The sequence below is a fragment of the Melopsittacus undulatus genome, chromosome 6, assembly GCF_012275295.1.
Source record: "Melopsittacus undulatus isolate bMelUnd1 chromosome 6, bMelUnd1.mat.Z, whole genome shotgun sequence".
NCBI classification, from domain to species: domain Eukaryota; kingdom Metazoa; phylum Chordata; class Aves; order Psittaciformes; family Psittaculidae; genus Melopsittacus; species Melopsittacus undulatus.
The window spans coordinates 9340193-9360249 of NC_047532.1; the positions used below are offsets into that span (position 1 = coordinate 9340193).

Sequence of the window (20057 nt, forward strand, 5' to 3'; positions counted from 1 at the left end):
TTCATGATCTTTCATCATGGCCACCCTTCCCTTCCCCTCATTATCTTCCCTCATGGCCATTCCCCACCTCCCTCCATGTTGTTCTCTTATGGCCACCCCTCCTCTCCCCTCATGATCCTTCATCATGGCCACCCCCCCATGATCTTCCCTCCTAACAGCCCCTCGTCTCCCCTCATGATCTTCCCTCATGGCCGCGTCTCGCCTCCCCTCCCCTCATGATCTTTCATAATGGCTGCCCCTCCTTTCCCCTCATGATCTCTTCTCATGGCTGCCCCCCCCCCCTTATGATCTTCTCTCATATCCATCCCTCCCTTCCCCTCATGATATTTCATCATGGCCAACCCTCCTCTCCCCCCATGATCTTTTCTCATGGCCACCCCACCTCTCCCGTCATGATCTTCCCTCATTACAGCCCCTCCCATCCCATCATGTTCTTCTGTCATGAACACTCCTCCTCTCCCCTCATGATCTCCTATCATGGCCACCCTTCATCTCCCCTCATGATCTTCCCTCATGGCTGCATCTCCCTTCCCCTCGTGATCTTCCCTCATGGCCACCCCTCGTCTACCTCCATGATACCAACCCTCCTCTCCCTTCATGATCTTTCATCATAGCCATCCCTCCCTTCCCCTTATTATCTTTCCTCATGTCCACTCCCCCTCTCCCTCCATGATCTTCTCTCATGGCCACCTCACCTCTCCCCTCGTGATCTCTTCTCATGGCTGCCCCTCCCCCTTTATGATCTTCTCTCATATCCACCCCTCCTCTCCCTCCATGATCTTCTCTCATGGCTGCCCCTCCTCTCCCCTCATAATCTTTTCTCATGGCCACCCCCCCTCTCCCCTCATGATCTTCCCTTATGGCCACCCCTCCCTTCCCCTCATGATCTTCTGCCATGGACGCCCTTCATCTCCCCTCATGATCCTATCATGGCCGCCCCCTCCCTTCCCTCATGATCTTCTCTCATGGCCACCCCTCCTCTCCCTTCATGATCTCTCATATCCACCCCTCCCTTCCCCTCATGTTCTTTCATCATGGCTGCCCCTCCTCACCCCTCATGATCTCCCATCACAATCACCCCTCACCCCTCCTGTCTGCCCCTCTCCCCCTCCCACCACCTGAGATCCTTCATGGTGTCCCTGCCACGTCTGCAGCCATCACTCCCTTGAAAACTTCTAGTGCCCAACATCTGCCACGCTTGGAAATGGAACGGGACTTTGTAAAACCACCCCTGCAAACACTGTGGTGCACCCTCAAACAGCTGCTGCAGCACAGCAGCTCTGGTGTCCCACAGCACGAGCCTGGGGTGGTTTACAGCTTTTGCACTTTCTAGCACAGGCACCACGTTTTCACTACTCCTTGTTTAAACAAGTACCTGTCAGGTTGTGATGCGCTTTGAAAACCGAACAGTCAAATGCTGTTTCGCTGTATAATTTAGTGTATGTTCAGTTACATCAACAGAAATGGCTTTTCATAATAGTTAGATTTCACCTGATGGAAGCACACTGCACTCTTTCAACTCATGGATCTGAAATTATTATTATTATGATGTCTTGGGAAGCATCAACAGTGTATTAAGTGCTTTAAAGTGATGCTTAAAAACCTGGGTGCCCCAAGTTGCTTAATAAAGAGCATGGCACACAGACTGTGTACTGGGAAAGGGCTTGAAAGCAGAAGGGAAAGAGCTGCGAAGCGCAGGCAGCCTCTAGTTAATTGCCTGCCTTTGATCCTGCTGGCCCTTGTACCATTTAGTCTTTCTTGAGGAAAACTGATTTTCAGGGCTTGTTGGTAGGAATTGGCTGTCTAAAGAGAGGCCAATTAAACAGTTTTCTGTACATTTTTTCATTTTCAGCTGTTGGGTTTCATTATGTTAAAATGATGGGTGATGTATTTCTCATTTACTTGGTTATTATCAACTCCTCACCCACATTTGAAGCCAAAATGTGTTGAGATAGAAACAGGAATCCAATAAAATCAGTCAGAAGCTACTGTGAAACAGGGAGTTTAAATGAAACTTTGTATAGGAAACACAGGAAATGATCAACATTATCAAAAATCTTTAAGTAAAACTGGTTATTAAATAAGGGAATATCCTCTATAGGTACTGAGCTGAACAGCAGATAGTGCCTGGTCATATCTCTCCAGGCTTCAGGAGATCTTGCCCACTTGGGCCTTGCTGCCTTGCTTTTATTCATAAATTGAAAGATTTTTTTTTTCAGTCTTCAGGTGGCTTTTCAGCTTTTTTTTTTTTTGTTGTTGTTGTTGTTGGTTTATTTTTAAGCAAATTGGTCCAAGGACGCTACAGAAACCGCACAGACTGGGAAAGGTCCCACTGACCACATCAGGCCCGTGGCTGCATGTGCCTGGCCGAGGACTCCTCTGGGGAGGTTCCTCTGGCAGAAAACAAGTATCAATGTAATCTCAATGCTCCCTGCCAACTTTGTGTTCCACATCAGGTGCAACCCAAGGATAACCCTGCATTCCATTCAAAGTGCCAGCTGCACCTGGTGGCCGGGAAGCTTTTATCTTTTTTTTTTTTTTAAATAAAGTTATCAATACGTTCATATTTAAAATATCCCCACCGAATTCCATAAAAAAGCAGGAGTTTAATCTGCTGTAACAATGCAACCTGAAGGATGTGTGTTCCTAAAGTGCCACCTGCTGTACAAACACCACGCCATGGAGGGACGGAATCCTGCCAGGCACTCCGTGCTGCCGCTGGATTCACCGGCTTTTTCAAGCTCTTTTCTACTTCATTTTGAAGATCGGCACTGACAGAGAACTCTGGTAGTTTAAAGCCCTCTGGCAGGTTAAAGACGTTCCCCTTGTCCTGTCCCTACAGGCGCCTTTGAGCACTGGAAGCTGCTCTCAGGTGTCCCCTTCAGGAGCCTTCTCTTGTCCAGGCTGCCCCAGCCCAGCTCTCTCAGCCTGGCTCCAGAGCAGAGCTGCTCCAGCCCTCGCAGCAGCTCCATGGGCTCCTCTGGCTTCGCTCCAACAGCTCCACGTCCCTCTTGTGCTGCTGCCCCAGAGCTGGATCAGGGCTGGGGGGGGGGGTGCCTCATGGGAGATTTGCTGCCATTTTACCACAGCGCTAAGACTCTGTTCTGTCATTTTAGCTTAGCCCGATTATCCAGTGCCACAAAAAAACGTCGTTTGGGGCAGAAACTGCTGCTCGAGGTTCCCCATTGGCACTGCTGCCTGTGAAACACTGCGCCTCACCCAGGCTGTGCACACAAACAGTGCAGGACCCCTGCTGCCCTACAGGCTCTGCCCTGCGGCCATCTTCTTTTCACCTTGTCCTTTCTGCGTCTTCTTGAATTCCAGAAGAGAAAAGGCAAGTAGAGAAAAGCAAGGTTTTTTTTTTTTCACAGCCCTTGCTCTCGATTCCCCTTTGTCTGGGGCCTTCTCCAGCTGCAGGCAAACATAGGTGTAGTGCTTCCTGCTCAGGAGCACAAGTGAGTGAGGGTTCATACATAACCAGATGCCCCAACACATTTTTCCAGCACAGTCATGCTGGTTTACACTTTTATAAATAAATAGCAGTAACACTGTCATCTTCCCTCATGACCTGGAGAGTGGATGTGATAAAAACCAGGCCCATAACCAGATTCCAGATGGTTTTTCCACAGGATGTGGCTACAGCACAGAAAGGGGATAAAAACTGCCAGGAATGTCACATTTGCTCTAAATCAGGACATTGCATGTGTTTAATTAGGTAATGCTGGTCAGGCTAGGTGTGCAGATCCCACCAGCTCATCGCTAGTCCAAAGGGAAAGCAAAAGGACTGAGCAGTCACACACTGGACATGGAAGCATGTGCTGAAGTGAACCCCCCCCCCCCCCCAGACCACAGGATGGTCTTTTCACCATAGTAAAACCCATCTTTAAAACAATGGATTTTCTTGAATACTCTAACATTAGTCTTATTCATGTTTAAAGCACTTTTATGTTCATGTGGCAACTTCATCAGTGCAATCACACTGAGAAACCAGTCTGAACGTTGTGTGCTCTCTTCTCTGAAAATGAAGCCTTATTTCATTCATCTTGCATTATACATTGGCAGCTGATGTATTTTCTTCTAGCGAAGGTGTACATGCAGGAACTCGGGCACTTCTGTCCCGGCTGGGACTTTGGGGTGACAAATTATCCGCCATGATTAAGGATGTTCCATAGTGTTGATTTTCACACTTTCGGGCTGCCAGAGGCCTCCCGGCTCGGCGGGGCCGGCTCCCCAGCTCACAGAGCGACTGCCAGCTCCGAGCCACCCCGCTCCCCTCAGCGCAGCCCCGCCACGGCGGCCGAGCGCACTGCGCATGCGCACCTCCGAGGACAGCCCTCCGTCCCGCTCGGGGGCGCGCTCTTTCTGCTGGCCGCGCTGAGGCGCCCGAGCTGCTGCCTGAGCAGAATCCGGGCGGGCGGCAGCAGGGCGCAGGCGCGCTGGGCAGCCCGGCCCGCGCAGGGCCCCGGTCCTCTGGCGCGGTGCTGAGCGCTCGGCTCGGTGGGGCCTAAGATGTCGACCAAGAATTTCCGCGTGAGCGACGGGGACTGGATCTGCCCCGACAAGAAGTGAGCGGGGATGGGGCGGGACATGGGCAGCGCTCGCCGCGGGGGCCGGCGGCTCCGGGCGCACCACAGGGCGCAGCACAGCGCCCGCCAGCGGGGCAGCGCCGGCCCGGGGAGCAGCGGCCGCCGGGTCCCGGGGAGCTGCCCCTACCCCCGGCCTGGGGCGGTCCGGGTCAGTTTTCCCCCGTGCAGAGCTCCACAGCTCCGGCGTCACGGGGCCGCGCAGGGCCTGGGAAACTTCGTGTTCCGATCTGGAACCAATTCAGCTTGAAATATAAAGGTGGTTTTCTTTTAAGTCTCGCGCGAATGCATTTTCCAGCGTTAAGCAGCTTTTTCATTCTCGCTCTGCTTCTGTTTTCAGGTGCGGGAATGTAAACTTTGCGAGAAGAACCAACTGTAATAGATGTGGAAGAGGTGAGTGTCTGCGCTGCCAGATGGGAGACTGAGCTGAGCTCTTAGGCAGAAACTCTTCCCTGTGAGGGTGCTGAGGCGCTGGCACAGGGTGCCCAGAGAAGCTGTGGCTGCCCCATCCCTGGCAGTGTTGAAGGCCAGGTTGGACACAGGGGCTTGGAGCAAGCTGCTCCAGTGGAAGGGGTCCCTGCCCATGGCAGGGCTTACAGCTGAATGAGCTTGAAGCTGCCTTCCAAGACAAACCAGAATGGGATTCTGTGGTCTTGTTCTTCTCATCTCTTTCTGCCAAACAATATTAAATCTATTTAAAAATAATATATTCATGAAGCAAGGTGTTTGAGAGCTGTTTGTTCTTTGTGTCTTTGTTTTTCTTTTCCAGAAAAAACAACAGAAGCCAAAATGATGAAAGCTGGAGGGACTGAAATAGGGAAGACACTTGCTGAAAAGAGTCGTGGGCTCTTCAGTGCTAACGACTGGCAGTGTAAAACGTACGGCCTCTGACAGTGCAGAGTGTTCTTGTAGCACCACACAACACCTCAAACAGCCTGGTTCTTAATTCTGTCACTGTACATTTGTACAGTTGAGGAAGAATGGTCAAAGCTCACACAGGTTCCACTCATAGTGTTCTGATGTGAGGCTGGCATTCAATTTTGCTTGCTGGAGAGTAGCTTATTTAACATGGCTGGGAAAAGGTTAAAAATGATCAAGATAGGTAGGTAAAAGTTCATGTGTTTCTCTGATAAGCTGGACACTTCTCAAGTTCGGAAGATACGTGTGGATGGAAGTAACACCACACTGCAGCGTGATATTTTGTTGTTAACATTCACTAAACACATAATGAGTCAATTTTAGCCCATGGTTAAATCCTCAGATGTTTCTCCAAGGTATCAGTTGGGAATATAAAGATCTCAATATAGAAAAGGTCTGTTTTAATAAAATACTTGGAATTTTGAAAGGAGCACTTGAAGAATTTCAGGCTTTGCTGTTTGAGCTGCCTGAGCAGTGAAACCTGGAATTCTGTTCCTTTTTCCTGTTGGCATTCAGCTATTTTCAGTCTGATGGATTTCCAGTGGCACTGTTCTGCAGCAGCACGTTCCCTGGGCAATGCTGTGGACCCCAGTATCTGAGGGGATCTGCTTGATGCCTTCAGGATTGCTGTGTCCCTCCAAGTTTATAGTTACGTTGGGTCTTACCTCCTCTTCTCTCTGGGGCTGAGCAGTGTCTTGAGGGTAGCACTACAAGTGGATGAAGCCTGAGTGGCCTTCTAGGAGGTCATAAGGTAGGAATGCAGTTGCAGAAGCAGATAACTGCAACGGTGAGGGATGATGGCTTCTCATAAGCATTATACCCATGGTACCTTCTTTATTAACCCCTCTGAACCGTGAATGCCACTAGTGGAGAGCATTGAGGGATCTTAACGCTTTTTGTGCAGTTACCCCTTTAAACTTGTCCATGTGCCTTTTCTTTCTCCTTCACTTGTCCAGTATGATCACCTTCCCATCATTCTCATTCTAGTGAAATACCCAGAGACTCTCTCAAGCAGTTAGGTTATGAGCACTGTTGCCATGGAGATTTACCAGATCACTGCTAAAACTTGACAAATACGTTTCTGTAATATTGCTCATTTTGAAGGCCACGTTGGATGGGGCTTCGAGCAAGCTGCTCTAGTGGAAGGTGTCTCTGTGGCAGGGGTTGGAGCTGGATGAGCTTTAAGGTCCCTTCTGACACAAACCACTCTCTGATTCTATGATTTAGTCTAAGTGTTGCCTCAGCATTTAAGCTTTTTGATTTGAAATAAAATGTTTCTTATTTTTGTTTCATTCTTTTTGCCTCTGAAGATGTGGTAACGTGAACTGGGCCAGAAGATCAGAATGCAATATGTGTAATACTCCAAAGTACGCAAAATTGGAGGAAAGGACAGGTAAGATATGTGTGGTTTTACAGAAGTTGCTGTAAGAGGACTTCCTTTTATAAATTGCAGTGTGATTTAATTAAAGGTAGTGTTTTCACAGCAGAACCAGCAAAGTTAGCAGGCTGAGAGAGCTGTCCTGGTTCAGCCTGGAGAAGAGAAGGCTTCTTAAGGGAAGACTTTAGAGCAGCTCCAGTGCCTAAAGGGGCTGCAGGAAAGCTGGAGAGAGGTTTGGAACAAGGGCCTGTAGGGACAGGCCAAGGGGAATGGCTTGAACCTGCCAGAACAGGGGAGACTGAGCTGAGCTCTTAGGCAGAAGCTCTTCCCTGTGAGGGTGCTGAGGCGCTGGCACAGGGTGCCCAGAGAAGCTGTGGCTGCCCCATCCCTGGCAGTGTTCAAGGCCAGGTTGGACACAGGGGCTTGGAGCAAGCTGCTCCAGTGGAAGGGGTCCCTGCCCATAGCAGGGGTTGGAGCTGGAGGAGCTTTAAGCTCCATTCCAAGAGAAACCAGTCTGTGATTGTATGAAGGTTGGGTGAATTTCCATATGTAAATAAGTCTTGGACTTATAAGTAGGTTCTTGAACTTGATTGCTTTTAGTGGTGTGTTAACTATATGGTTGTTTCATATGGAAAGTCAACAGATTAAATTGCCCCTGTATTTGATTTTGTTACTGAGATGTTTGAAGGGAGTAATACAATCTGCATTCAACTACAGAAGACCCAGTGCATGCACAATGTTCATTGCCAGAGGCCTCAGCAGTCCCACAAACAGGGTTTGAAGGTTGTGTAGGTCAGACTGTCACCTCTTAATGAGGTTTAGGTTTGGTCATGCTTGGACACGTTTTAAGTTCCTCCTGCATTAATAATGAGCCCAGTGGTAACTAGACCCGAGTTTCTCCTTACACTGCAGTCCTGCATTTGTATTGCTGCCACTGCAAATGGGATCAGACTGAGAAGTTAATGCATGGGGGTGTGACAATAATGCATATGCACTTGGCTGACATTGTTTAGCTTGGGTGGCATGGTTTTGTGTGTGGTGTCCCTGCCCATGGCAGGGGGGTCAGAACTAGATGATCTCAAGGTCCTTTCCAGCCCTAGCTATTTTATGAATCTATATATAAAAAAGAAGCATGGAGAAGAGCACACAGGTTATAATTCAAAAGAATATTTTTAATACCCATATCTAATATTGAAAGAATATTAAAGAAGAATAGTTTAATTGGATTTAATGTATTTCATATAATTGAATATTTTTACTATTGTTCCACATTCTGGTGTCTCTTAGACATTGCCAGTCACGTGCAAGACACCCAGCACGTTGCATACACTTGGGGTCAGTTACAGAGGCAGCTGAAACAAAAACGATCCCTTCAGGTGTTCTTCTCACCTTAGACAAAGGAACAGAGAGCTTCCTAAGGCAAATCTTGGCACTCGTACAGTTCCATGCGACTGCAGGATCCTTTCACTGCTGTGGCTCCCTGAGGAGCTATATCTGAGTGTATGTCCAAAAGAATTGTGATATCCCGGGGGCTGCATGCATGTGGGACCTGGCTGAGGCCAAGGAAAGCAGCTGAGCAGCGTGTCCCCACCTTGTGTTTCATTCACTGCTTTCCTGAGTTGGCTGCTCCCTAAGGTGGGATTTCAGTCTTGGAGTACAGTAGCCTTTGTTCTAGCCCCTTGGGGACATGCCTGTGTGCATCCACACAGGGCAGCTGTCAGGCACCACAGCCCCACCAGACCTCTTCTGGGAAGCACAGCTGTAATCCTGACATTTCTTTTATGGTTTCTTTTTTCCCACCCCTTTAAGCTCTCTTGCTTCTGTGTTGTTTGTGTCTTAATCCATTTGCTCAATTAGGTTTCTGTTTAATAAATGTGTGTAAGAACAGTTCATGTTCCTCTTGAGATCCTATTATGTTCTTGGGGCACATATTTATAAACCACTGAAGGCTTCCTGAGCCTCTGAAGGTTTAGAATAAACTTTGTGCTTCTTGTAGCTGAATTTGGTGCAGATTAAGAGATTTGGCTTGTTTTCCCCCTTTTTCAAGGATACGGAGGAGGATTTAATGAACGAGAGAATGTTGAATATATAGAACGTGAGGAATCAGACGGGGAGTACGATGAGGTAAGATTGGGTGCGTGTGCTGCTCTGGAGGCAGAGATACTGTGTGATGTGTGTGTTTAGGATATGTTTGCATTTAGTTTCCTTAGAAGAGTGCTGATCAAGAATATGTTGTGATACAGCTCCCTGCCAAATGCTCAAGTGTGAGTTTTGAACTGAAATTGAATATATCTGTTTTGTCTTTTGTGGGTAGAAAGCAAAAAAAATAAAATGAAACTGGTACGAGCTGAGCTTGTTAAACTTCTTCAAGAGGTGGCTCTAGGGTCATGGGTGTTGCTTTCAGCCAGATTCTCAATGTTGTTTGATAAAGATAACCCATAGACACAAATATAAAATGCTCTTGTTAAATTCAGATTTCCATCCAGCTTGTCTTCAGGCACTAACTGTACCCAAGACAAGCATCTCTTCAGAAATGTTGCTAACTGATGTTTTATGGTACTTCTCTTTCCCTTTGAGCAACATCTTGTTTGAAATTGATGTGTACTTATAAAAAAAATACTGTTTTAATTTAAATTACTTTTGATTCTATCATATTCTAATAATATAACATTTCTTAGTTTGGGCGCAAAAAGAAAAAATACAGAGGGAAGCCAGTTGGTCCTGCATCTATCCTGAAGGAAGTAGAAGATAAGGAGTCTGAAGGGGAAGATGAGGAGGATGAGGATGAAGATCTCTCCAAATATAAGTTGGATGAGGTAACATATTTGGAGTTTTTATCATTCTTTAATCATTACTATAGTGCTGTGTAGTAGTATTGGGTAGGGTTTGGTTTGTACTTTAGCTGCCTTTAGAGCAATGTGGAGGAGCAGCTATTGAATAATAGTGCTACAGCATCTATGAAGTAATGTGCACAAGCTGTTTTGTTCTAAATACCTGCACTCACAGACACATGATTTTAAAACTTGCCTGACATCAGAATCAGTAGTTCCGAGATCCGTGTTTGGAACCTTTGTTTATGGACACCATATAAAGAGAATATTGTTGAGTTTTAGTCTTAGCCTTTTAAAACCATAGAATCATAGAATACTTAGGGTTGGAAAGGACCTGAAGATCATTCAGTTCCAACCCCCCTGCCATGGGCAGGGACACCTCACACTAAACCATATCACCCAAGGCTTCATCCAACCTGGCCTTGAACACTGCCAGGGATGGAGCATTCACAACCTCCCTGGGCAACCCATTCCAGTGCCTCACCACCCTCACAGTAAAGAATTTCTTCCTTATATCCAGTCTAAACCTCTGCTGTTTAAGTTTGAACCCATTACCCCTTGTCCTGTCACTACAGTCCCTAATGAAGAGTCCCTCTCCAGCATCCCTGTAGGCCCCCTTCAGATACTGGAAGGCTGCTATGAGGTCTCCACACAGCCTTCTCTTCCAATTTCTATTTTATAAATGGAATAAAGTGAGTTTTTTCATCTTTTCAGAAATACATGATCACATAGTGGATTGTCCACATCTCTGCACAGTAGTCCTGCAGAGACCTGTGTATGTGTTTATTTACACAGCAGTCACCAGATCCTGCCCATGACACATGTGTTTGCAGAACTGTGCTTTGGTTCTACATTTTGTATCTGCAGATTCTTCCAGGCACTCAGTTAAAGTAACTGGTAAAATGAATGTCTGTGCTCTCATTAGCTTCATTAAATAACAGAAATGGGACTTCAGATGGGGTTTTTCCAGGCTTTATATTAGTTTTCTTTGAAATAATTATTTTCAGTCACTCCTTACTCTTAAAATATTTGGATCTGAGAACATGCACTACCAACAGTATTTCAGAGGTTGAGAGCCACAAAATGAACCCCAGAATGGACAAAAAACACTAACTGGAAAAAACAGTCCACGTGTTGAAGTATTTTTGTGTATCTGCATTTTTTCAGGATGAGGATGAAGATGATGCTGACCTCTCAAAATATAATCTTGATGCCAGTGAGGAAGAGGACACTAATAAGAAAAAGAAATCCAATAGACGCAGTCGCTCTAAGTCTCGGTCTTCCCACTCACGATCTTCATCACGCTCATCCTCTCATTCAAGCTCAAGGTCTAGGTCCAGGTAAACGGGTACAGGTCAAGGGTAACGCCAGGCAAAATGTCAGTATCTAACTTCTTTTTTTACTTTTTTTTTCTTGATTGCCTTACAATTTTAGTTTAATAATGTTAATAATTTCATGTTCAGAATTTACACAGGTAGATAATGTTCTCTTCTGACCTTCTGTGGCTTCTCATGACAGAGGTGTCCTGTGTCCTGCTGCTTGTTTTAGCAAATTTAAGTTGATATTTCAATTGAATCCTGCAAATACATGAAAATGTAACTTATTTTCAATTTTATTTGTAGGCTTGTTGGCCTTTTGTGAGTCAATGGGTGAACTTTGTTTTTTAGCAGTGTTGAGCTGTTTAACAGAGGCAGAGGATGCTGTGGTTAGAGTGGGAGGAGGCAGAAGAGGGCAGTGATGATGCAGTCCAGGCAGATTCAGGGAAAGGACAGAATGGAAAATAGCCTGGAAATAACAAGAAGAAACTTGAACTTGGCAGGAGATAGAGCTTTAAGTATAGTGGCAGCACTGTCAGAAGAACACTGAAGGTTAATATTGGGCATGGGACCACTACAAAAGCATATGGGGCAGATTGAAGATCTTGCATTATAATATTTTTAATTCAGTAATATATGAACAGTTCAATAAATCTTGTGCAATTGGGTGATGTAAATCATATTGTAGCTTTTAGCTGCCTTACAACTAATGCAAGGATGATACTGGTAGGTTTAAGACCCCAAATCAATATAGGATTATATACAAAGTTCATGCACATAAAGTTCAAGTTTCTTCTGACCTTCTTAGCTCTGTAGCTGCACCTCTCTGCTCTCCCTATGGTGGCCATTTCCCAAATTCTTTAGCTCCTCAGACTAACCAGGTGTTGGCCACTGTCTCTGTTGTCTTTCCCCGACCATTGTTGTCATGCTTTTTTCTATTCTGCTGCTTCTATGACAAATTAAGCTCTTCGTAGTCTATACTGTGAGACACCACATTCTTCAAATGTCATGTAGCTCTGAGGAGGAGCAGCCTGAATGAGAGTGATGAAGCTGGCCACTGTCAGCAGTTTCATCACAGAATCATCATGGAATCATTATAGAATAGTTTGGGTTGGGAAGGACCTTGAGATCATCTGGTTCCAACCCCCTGCCATGGGCAGGGACACCTCTGCAAAGGAAGGTGTGGGGCAAGATCCATGAGAAAGTGGGTATACTGTCCTGTTTGAGGACAGCATGGACCCAGTGTGAGCTGCATTTGAGGGCAGTTCTTGGGTGTAGGGATGGGAAGGTCAAAGGAGACAGAGCTTCATCTGGCCATGAGTTTACTCATTGATTCACAAATGTTAACTGAAATAACTGGTATTTGCTAGGGATCATTTAACTTCCTGTTGAACTTTTTGCTTCTAGCTACAGATAAGTAGTTGGAAATGTCAGCTGCCATTTGTGGACACTTCTTTGTGTATTTTAAAAAGGTTTAAATATATTTTCTAGTTAGCATGTGCTCATACTGCTTCTGTTTTACAGGAAAATGAAAAAGACGTGGTAACAATATTAATAGGGAGATTGACAGCATGTATAATAGATTTTTCCCTAAAGATTATTACAGTCTGATTGCAATACCTTCTTTTTACAATGTCAATGCAAGTCCACTACTGTTTTTACATCTCTCTTATGGATTGTGCGTTAAAGAAGATCCATCTACATGAAAAAATGGGAAGTAATTTTGACAAGTTGCAAGGGGTGTTGGAGATGTCTGTACTTGAACCCAGAATTAACTACTGCTGATTGTTAATGCAGGGGGAAATCTTGATGAGAACTTGAAACTGCTTCAAAATGCTTGTGAGAACTGATGTGGGGAGATGCGGGCTAGCTAGTCCTGATGCTCTGCCGTGCTCTGCTGGTCAGAGGAATGGTGGGCTGCGGGTTAAGGCATTGGTTTTAAATGTTGTTAGAAGTCAAGGCATTGGTTTCATGAAATAGTTAATAGATGGGCAGTTGTTTCATTTGCCCAATAACTGCAATTCTGTTTAATGTTTGTGCTTTGTTTTAGGAAACGTAAGCTAAAAGCTGACTTTGTAATTTAATTGCACCATCTTACTATGTTAAAGTTTCTGTTTCACAATGTGCTGTGGTGATACCGGGGGAGCAGGAGGAGATTGTCACTGCTTTAGTGACTCTAGGCCAAACTGTCTCAATGCAGCGTTGTCTCTGCTGCTGACAAAAGCAGTTTTTCTGCTAAATACAAGTCAGACATGGGGAAAAAAAATCTTCCATGTTGTTTCAGGTCCCATTCAAGAAGTTCTTCCAGTTCCAGATCAAGATCTCGTTCCAGTTCCAGGGAGCACTCTAGATCTCGTGGGTCGAAATCAAGGTGAATGAGGTAGAACTCTCTCCTTGCAGAGAGAAAAAAGGGCAGAAGAACCAACCACTTGTTGATTTCATCGTAAAATTATGCTGGTCAGAGCACATTCACTATCTTGTATCTTGGAAGTCAGAACCCTTGGGGTGTCTGCATGAGGTGCTTCCCACTACACATGTGTTTCTTGAGAATATCAGATTTTGGTTGAAGAGATTAAGTTGAATCTAAGCTAGGTGAGTGAATGCCAGAGATCATCACTTGGAAGGAAGAAGGATTTGAATGCATGTTCACCTGCTTCAGCATTTTCTGCTAGTTTGACTCTTTCTACTTTGGCTACTTGATGTGGAAGGACGTTAGAAAATACAGTATAGTTCTGGGTTTGTGTTTAGTGAGAAATTTCTTAATGTATATTTTAACTTATTTAACTGCTTGAGTGAGTCCAGAGGAGGCCACAGAGACACTGTGAGGGTTGCAGCAGCTCTGCTCTGGAGCCTGGAGAAGAGAAGGCTTCTTAAGCTCTAGTGCCTAAAGGGGCTGCAGGAAAGCTGGAGAGGGGCTTGGGACAATGGCCTGTAGGGACAGGACAAGGGGAATGGCTTGAACCTGCCAGAACAGGGGAGACTGAGCTGAGCTCTTAGGCAGAAGCTCTTCCCTGGGAGGGTGCTGAGGCGCTGGCACAGGGTGCCCAGAGAAGCTGTGGCTGCCCCATCCCTGGCAGTGTTCAAGGCCAGGTTGGACACAGGGGCTTGGAGCAAGCTGCTCCAGTGCAAGTTGTCCCTACCCATGGCAGGGGTTGGAACTGGATGAGATTTAAGCTCCCTTCTAACACAACCCAAACGCAAACCAGTGTAGGATTCTGTGTATCCAACTTCAACTAGGTAGTGCTGTCATTATCTTAATAATGTGGGATATAAAAGTTAGTGAATCAATGTGTTGTTAGTAAATCACATGAGAAGCCTACAAGAGCTTGAGCTCACTGCAGTTACTGACTTGTGTGGAAAAGAGTGACAAAGCACAGAACTTCCTTGAGGTGTCCTTGCACAGGCATCCTGTTGGCAGGACTTGCATGAGGAGCTGTCCCACCTCCACCTGTGCAGAGAATCTTAAAACTGTAAACAAGGAAGTTTTGTGCCAGGAAGACCAGTCACAGATGGTGCCAGCACCCTTTGGTGGGAGAACATGCTGAGGGTTATGTGAGGGTCAGCGTGAGATGGAGTCTGTGCTTCTAGGAGGAGCAAAAGGAGTGGCTGTGCCCCCATGGGTGCTGCCGGGACTCCGTGCAGCACCCACCAAGTGTGCTCACAGTGTGAGCTTGTGGAAATGGGATTGCCCTACTATTATGATTTATAGTGGAAATATTTTACCAACCACATACACTGTGTTGTTGGGGCTTTTAAAATGTTTTATCCATCTTACTGAAAAAAAAGACTCAGGTGTTTTGATGTAAATTTGGAATTAGAACTTAGGACTTTGCAGCTCTATCACTTTTTCCACAGGTGGGTTTCTTTTCCTTGTTTAATTCTTTTAGATAACAAGAGTGATTTTTTGTGTGTTTAGAAGTGAAGCTGGTCATTTACCGGGGTTTTTTAATGCCAAAATGACTGTATTGTAAGAGGTTTTTAAAATCTTTCGGTTGTGAAAAGTCTTACTTTCTACACAAATTATTGTGATATTTGTAGATACCTCTTCAGAGGGTTCTTACTATTCTACTAAGATGAACATTACAAACCTCTTAATATGAGGTGAATCACTGTTAAATCAGCATCACTTCAGTGGTTTTCAAACCACTTTGATTTGAGTTTAAGTACTGAGGAAGGTCCTTACACAGGCTACTTCCTACCTCAGTCTGACATCCCCTCTTTATCCACATGCATCATTCTGGTGAATGCTGGAAAGAGGTTTCCAACCTATTGGTGGTCTTTATAGCAAAAAAACACTAGGAAAATTTATTAAGAATACTACTTTGGCTTTTGAAGTGTTTAGTGGCAGATAACTCAGGAGTAAGTATTACAGCACCCACATGTTTATTTGACAAAGCCCTGATGTGGCTAGAGTAGTGAGTGTGAAAACTGTCTCTTTATGTTCTTTCTTTCTTTGTTTTCTCTATATTATACCAGAATTAAATCTCATTTATTTCTTAATCAATAAAGATCCAGCTCCAGGTCCTACAGGGGGTCTTCCACCCCAAGAAAGAGATCTTACTCGAGCTCTCGTTCTTCCTCCTCCCCCGAGAGAAGCAAGAAGCGAAGTCGTTCTCGATCTTCTTCATCTGGTGATCGCAAAAAAAGACGATCGAGATCACGGTCACCCGAAAGGTTTGGGTTTATGTAGAATAAGAATGGGTGTAGTTAAATGTGTGATTTTTATTTATTTTTTCTGAAGGACTTGAGATTCACTGGGAAGGAGTTGAATCTGATTAGTTATTCTGATATTTAAAGTAGTTTTCTCACTTCCCCTACTCTTCTTATTAAAACCTCTGTAATTGCTTCTCCCCAATGAAACTTCCTCCTGGTAGAAGCATGTTCCATAGAAAGACCTGGGTCACCATCTTTCAGTGTGTGAAAGCATTAATGTATACATTGGTGATTTACTTTCATAAGTAAATATTGCCTTTAGAAGCTGTATTCTACTTTCAGTATTAAACTTCTAGCATTAAATTCATTTTCATGACCTTAAAGTGATTTAAATTTATTTCTATATCCTTATAAGGCCCCTGTCAGATACATTTTGCTTCCAGCTATTGTAGGATACAGACTACTCACAGTGGATGCTAAAATTAACTTCAACTCATTTCTTTGCATGCTTTCTCCATTTATATCTTGCAGACGCCGCAGATCATCATCTGGATCTTCCCATTCTGGTTCCCGTACAAGTTCTAAAAAGAAATAACGTATTAAAGCTCACCTTTAAAAAACAAAAAACCCAGGAAAAACAAATTCCAGTCAGTGCATGAGACATTTTTAAGAAGTTGGTGTCTTACTTGGTCAGAAGTGCTAAATCTGCTAGTAGAGGTGCATGTCTGTCCTTGCTTTCTGGAAACCTGCAGCTTTGTTCATGAAACAAAACGTGAGGTAGCATTTTAAGCCATAAACTCCTCACAGGAGGTGTGAGGATTTATTACTTGAGTAAAGAGGGGAGTTATTATTATTTTTCAAGACTCAGTTGCTCAGTTTCTGGCTCTCTCACTCAATTCCTGGCTCTGTTCCATGTAAGAGCAGGTACGTTCCAACCCCATTTTGCTCTTCATGTGACAATTACAAGAAGTATCTGAGGAATGCAGAAGAACCCATAACCTTTCTGCATCCAGCTCCTGAGCTTGTTCATATGGGACCACACAAGATTAGTGTAGCTGTAGGGCTGGGCTTACCCACTGGATGACAGTAGTGAGTACTTAGTTCTAGTTATTGTTTGGTTTTCTGTGTTGAAGTACAGGTGGATGCCCCTCTCTTTAGCTCTGTTCAGTGCAAAGTAGTCATTAAATACCCAGAGCAGCAGATGTGTAGAGAGCACATTAGACCTTGTTCCTTCCAAGCAAGGATGTTTCAGATATTGGGCATTGTCCTCTCCAAAGCTGGTGTCCCATAGCTGCCAGTGCCTATCACTAGGAATGATTTGCTGCCATCAGCAACATGCCCTTTGCAGAGGGTACTGGCTGTGGTGGTGTCACACACATGGACCCTGAATGCAGCGATCCTCTCCTATAGAAAGATCACTTTAGGAGCTACTCTTGAGATGGAGGCATGTGGAACTAGCTTCTTGGAATCAAGTGAAGCTTCTGCAGGCCGTCTATAAAATTCATTTGGGGCTGACTAAAACTTTTAAGGTATCTGAATTTTATTTATATTTAAAAGTGAGAATTAATAAACTCTGTAGAAAGTGCTGACATCCTAAATGTGTTTTTCATCAGTCATTCTTTTTCCCTTAAACAAAATTTATGGCTTAAAATGCTTCATTGAATCTATTTGGATAGCAATATCACATTAAGACTTGGTCTCCCTTGAGCTCCGTTTGGTTAAGCAAGGTTTAAGTATCGTCAGTGCCATCACAAGGTAAGTATGTTAAGGAAAGTTTTTGTTTTTAAGCAAGCAAACAGCAATATATCTGCATTTACTTGAGTCCTAGAGCTTCCAAACTCCTTTTTGACCACTGCTTTTTAGAATGAACTGCACAGAAGCAAACGGAGCAACATTTAAAAACCAGATTCTTCCTTTTCTTTTTATTTGTTAAGACACTTCTTTTGGACTGATGTAGAAGCAGAATGGTTTTGGTGTAGAGATATTTTGATAATCTCTTTTTTGCAGAAGAAAGAGTGCTCTGCAGTTTCTTCTTTAATGCTTTATTTTCTAATTTCAGTGCTAGGTGTGTGTAGGTTGCACAAGAGCAGGTTAGTCTTGTAACTGCCTCTGACAACTTCAGTCCAACTACTAAACTGTACAGATTGGAGCCGCTAGATGCGATGTTGTTAGCCTTTGGGTTTTCTCCTTGTGCTTTGTATTACAATTGTTGCTGTACTTAACAAGATGGAAGTTTTTACATTTAGCAAATAGGCTACCAGACAAAGGAAAGTGATGGTTTCATTTGGCTTAGATAAAATGTAAGGCAAAATGATTCTGTAGACAAGTGTAAATAAAGCCTGTGAGTCAACTGTGCAGCGAGTGCTCTCTTTTGGAAATGTAAAGCAATCCTTCAGTGTACATGTGGTGGTGTGACTGCCGTGCAAGAAGGGTGGTTCATATCCTCCTCTGGCCATATATATCATGTATTTTCAGATTGTTTCAGTTCTTTAAGTACTGAAAATACTTCAGGATTTAAACAGCAGCACGTTTAAAATGAGCTGTTAAGAAATTCAAGGCATTTTCTTTTCCAGATCTTCTTTTCAGGCTGTTTTTAGAGGAGGTATATTTAAATTACTTTAATTTCGACATTTTAAGTGACAAAGGCACAGTGGCTGTGGTTGTCTGCATGCAAAATACCTCTTTGCAGTTACTTTATCAGCAAGTGAGAACCATATGGTCAGAACCGATATGGTTCACCTTTGCTCAGGCACAGAGCTGGCTGTGGCTCAGGCAGTAGAAAGCTGTAGGGTTACTGTGAGGAAAGTTGTTGTGGGTTGGGGTACAATGGTCTCCAGTGACCTAGCAGTATATTTTTCTATTTCACTAGAAATTATTCCCTTGCCCTCAATGTGTTCAGCACTGGAGTCAGATCAATTGCTGCCTGCAGAAATAAACTGGTATTTGTGTGCAGCTTTATCAGAGATCAGTGATGTTTGGCATGGAGGAGGAAGTAGAGATTAGGTCAAGTTTAAGGGTAATGTGCTTTTCTAAGAAAAAATACATTCATGGATAGTCAGGGTGGGTTTGCACAAGTGTTCTTCTGTAGGAAGTGAAAACTGGAAAGGGATTTGAGGTAACACTGGCCTTTAATTTTATATAAATTGGGCAACTTTAAAATTCCATGATGGGTAAGTTTTCTTCAGTCAATGATAAAAACCATTAAAACGTGAGTGTTGGAACATTTTAAACCAAGATTGCTTCATTTCCGCTAACTCCTTTACACTGCTGTGTGATGGAAACCACTGTGATGAACAACCAGAGATTAAATAGGCTCTGTGTTGGGTCTTACTTCCCACTAACTTAAATTTACTAACTTCAGTTTACTTTTCACTAACTTCAATTTACTTAACTCCTGCAGTTAACTGTTACACTGAGTAATCTGCAGTATTTTTGTCCTTTTCAGTGCATTAGGCATTGCTCACTGGCCGTGCCTTGTTCTGGTGGGGGTGACTTGTTGCATCATGGGCTTGTATTGATTATCATTTAAAACATTTCAGATTCAATGGTGCTGTCACTGGGAACCATTGAACATTATTTAAAGAGTAGTGGAAAATACTCCCACTGCTGAAGATGCTGACTTGAAACCTTTCTGATTGTCAATGTAGAGCACATATGATTTGGGTGGGAAGAGACCTGAAAGCTCACCCAGTTCCAACCACAGGCAGGGACACCTTCCCCTAGAGCAGGTTGCTCCAAGCCCCATCCCTACCAAGTAGGGCTGGATAACTTTTAATAGTGTTTTGTACCTGGTGTCTTTCATTCGGGTATTGAAATAGCTTCTTGAAAGCATACTTTGACAATCAAGAGCTGGCCAGTGGTGTTTGGAATTCACAGGATGGTACAGGGTGGCAGTGGAGAGGTTGGCAGCTTCATTCTCCATAAGCATCTCACTTCAGCTGGTAACCATGATGTTGCGCTGTTGCGCTGTTGTCTTCCATCAGAGAAGACTTCATGCTCAAGTCCTTTCCAAGCCAGATAACAAGTTACTGAGATCCTAAAGTAAATATTCTTGTGCAATAGGAGAAGATACTTTCAATGGGGGGCTGGTGGGAGGAAGTCTGACTGAAGCCAGTGGAAGTTTTAAAAGGGATATAGTGCCATATTTGGTAACACACCCTTTGCTCCTTGCTGGTAACAGCAGCACCCTGCGATCAGCCTGGCTTTACCTTCATTCCCATGGGAGTAGTTTCGCTGGTAGGGATGCTGCCTCTGCTCCAGTCCCTGTGCTACAGCTTCCAACTGCTTTTGGGGGAGAAACTCTAGCTAATGTTTTTCATCAATCCCATACTTTGTTCTTGGAGTGTTAATCAGAATGTATAATTTTCTAGATTATATA

General features: G+C 44.2%; 1 protein-coding gene across 1 annotated transcript; it reads left to right on the forward strand.

Annotated features, from left to right (window-relative positions):
* The first annotated feature begins 4423 nt into the window (after window positions 1-4423).
* ZRANB2 (zinc finger RANBP2-type containing 2) lies at window positions 4424-18034 on the forward strand. Its single transcript, XM_005151197.4, has 10 exons — window positions 4424-4565; window positions 4924-4976; window positions 5353-5461; window positions 6812-6894; window positions 8927-9003; window positions 9558-9695; window positions 10878-11050; window positions 13311-13397; window positions 15536-15700; window positions 16211-18034. The coding sequence occupies exons 1-10, from the start codon at window positions 4510-4512 to the stop codon at window positions 16272-16274; spliced, it is 1005 nt and encodes a 334-aa protein (XP_005151254.1). The 5' UTR covers window positions 4424-4509; the 3' UTR covers window positions 16275-18034.
* The last annotated feature ends 2023 nt before the right edge of the window (window positions 18035-20057 follow it).

Coding starts and splice junctions, on each gene's coding strand:
- ZRANB2 (XM_005151197.4), top strand. CDS start 4,510: ATGTCGACCAAGAATTTCCGCGTGAGCGACGGGGACTGGATCTGCCCC. Junction 6,895..8,926: donor AAAATTGGAGGAAAGGACAG/GTAAGATATGTG, acceptor CCCTTTTTCAAG/GATACGGAGGAGGATTTAAT. Junction 11,051..13,310: donor AGCTCAAGGTCTAGGTCCAG/GTAAACGGGTAC, acceptor ATGTTGTTTCAG/GTCCCATTCAAGAAGTTCTT.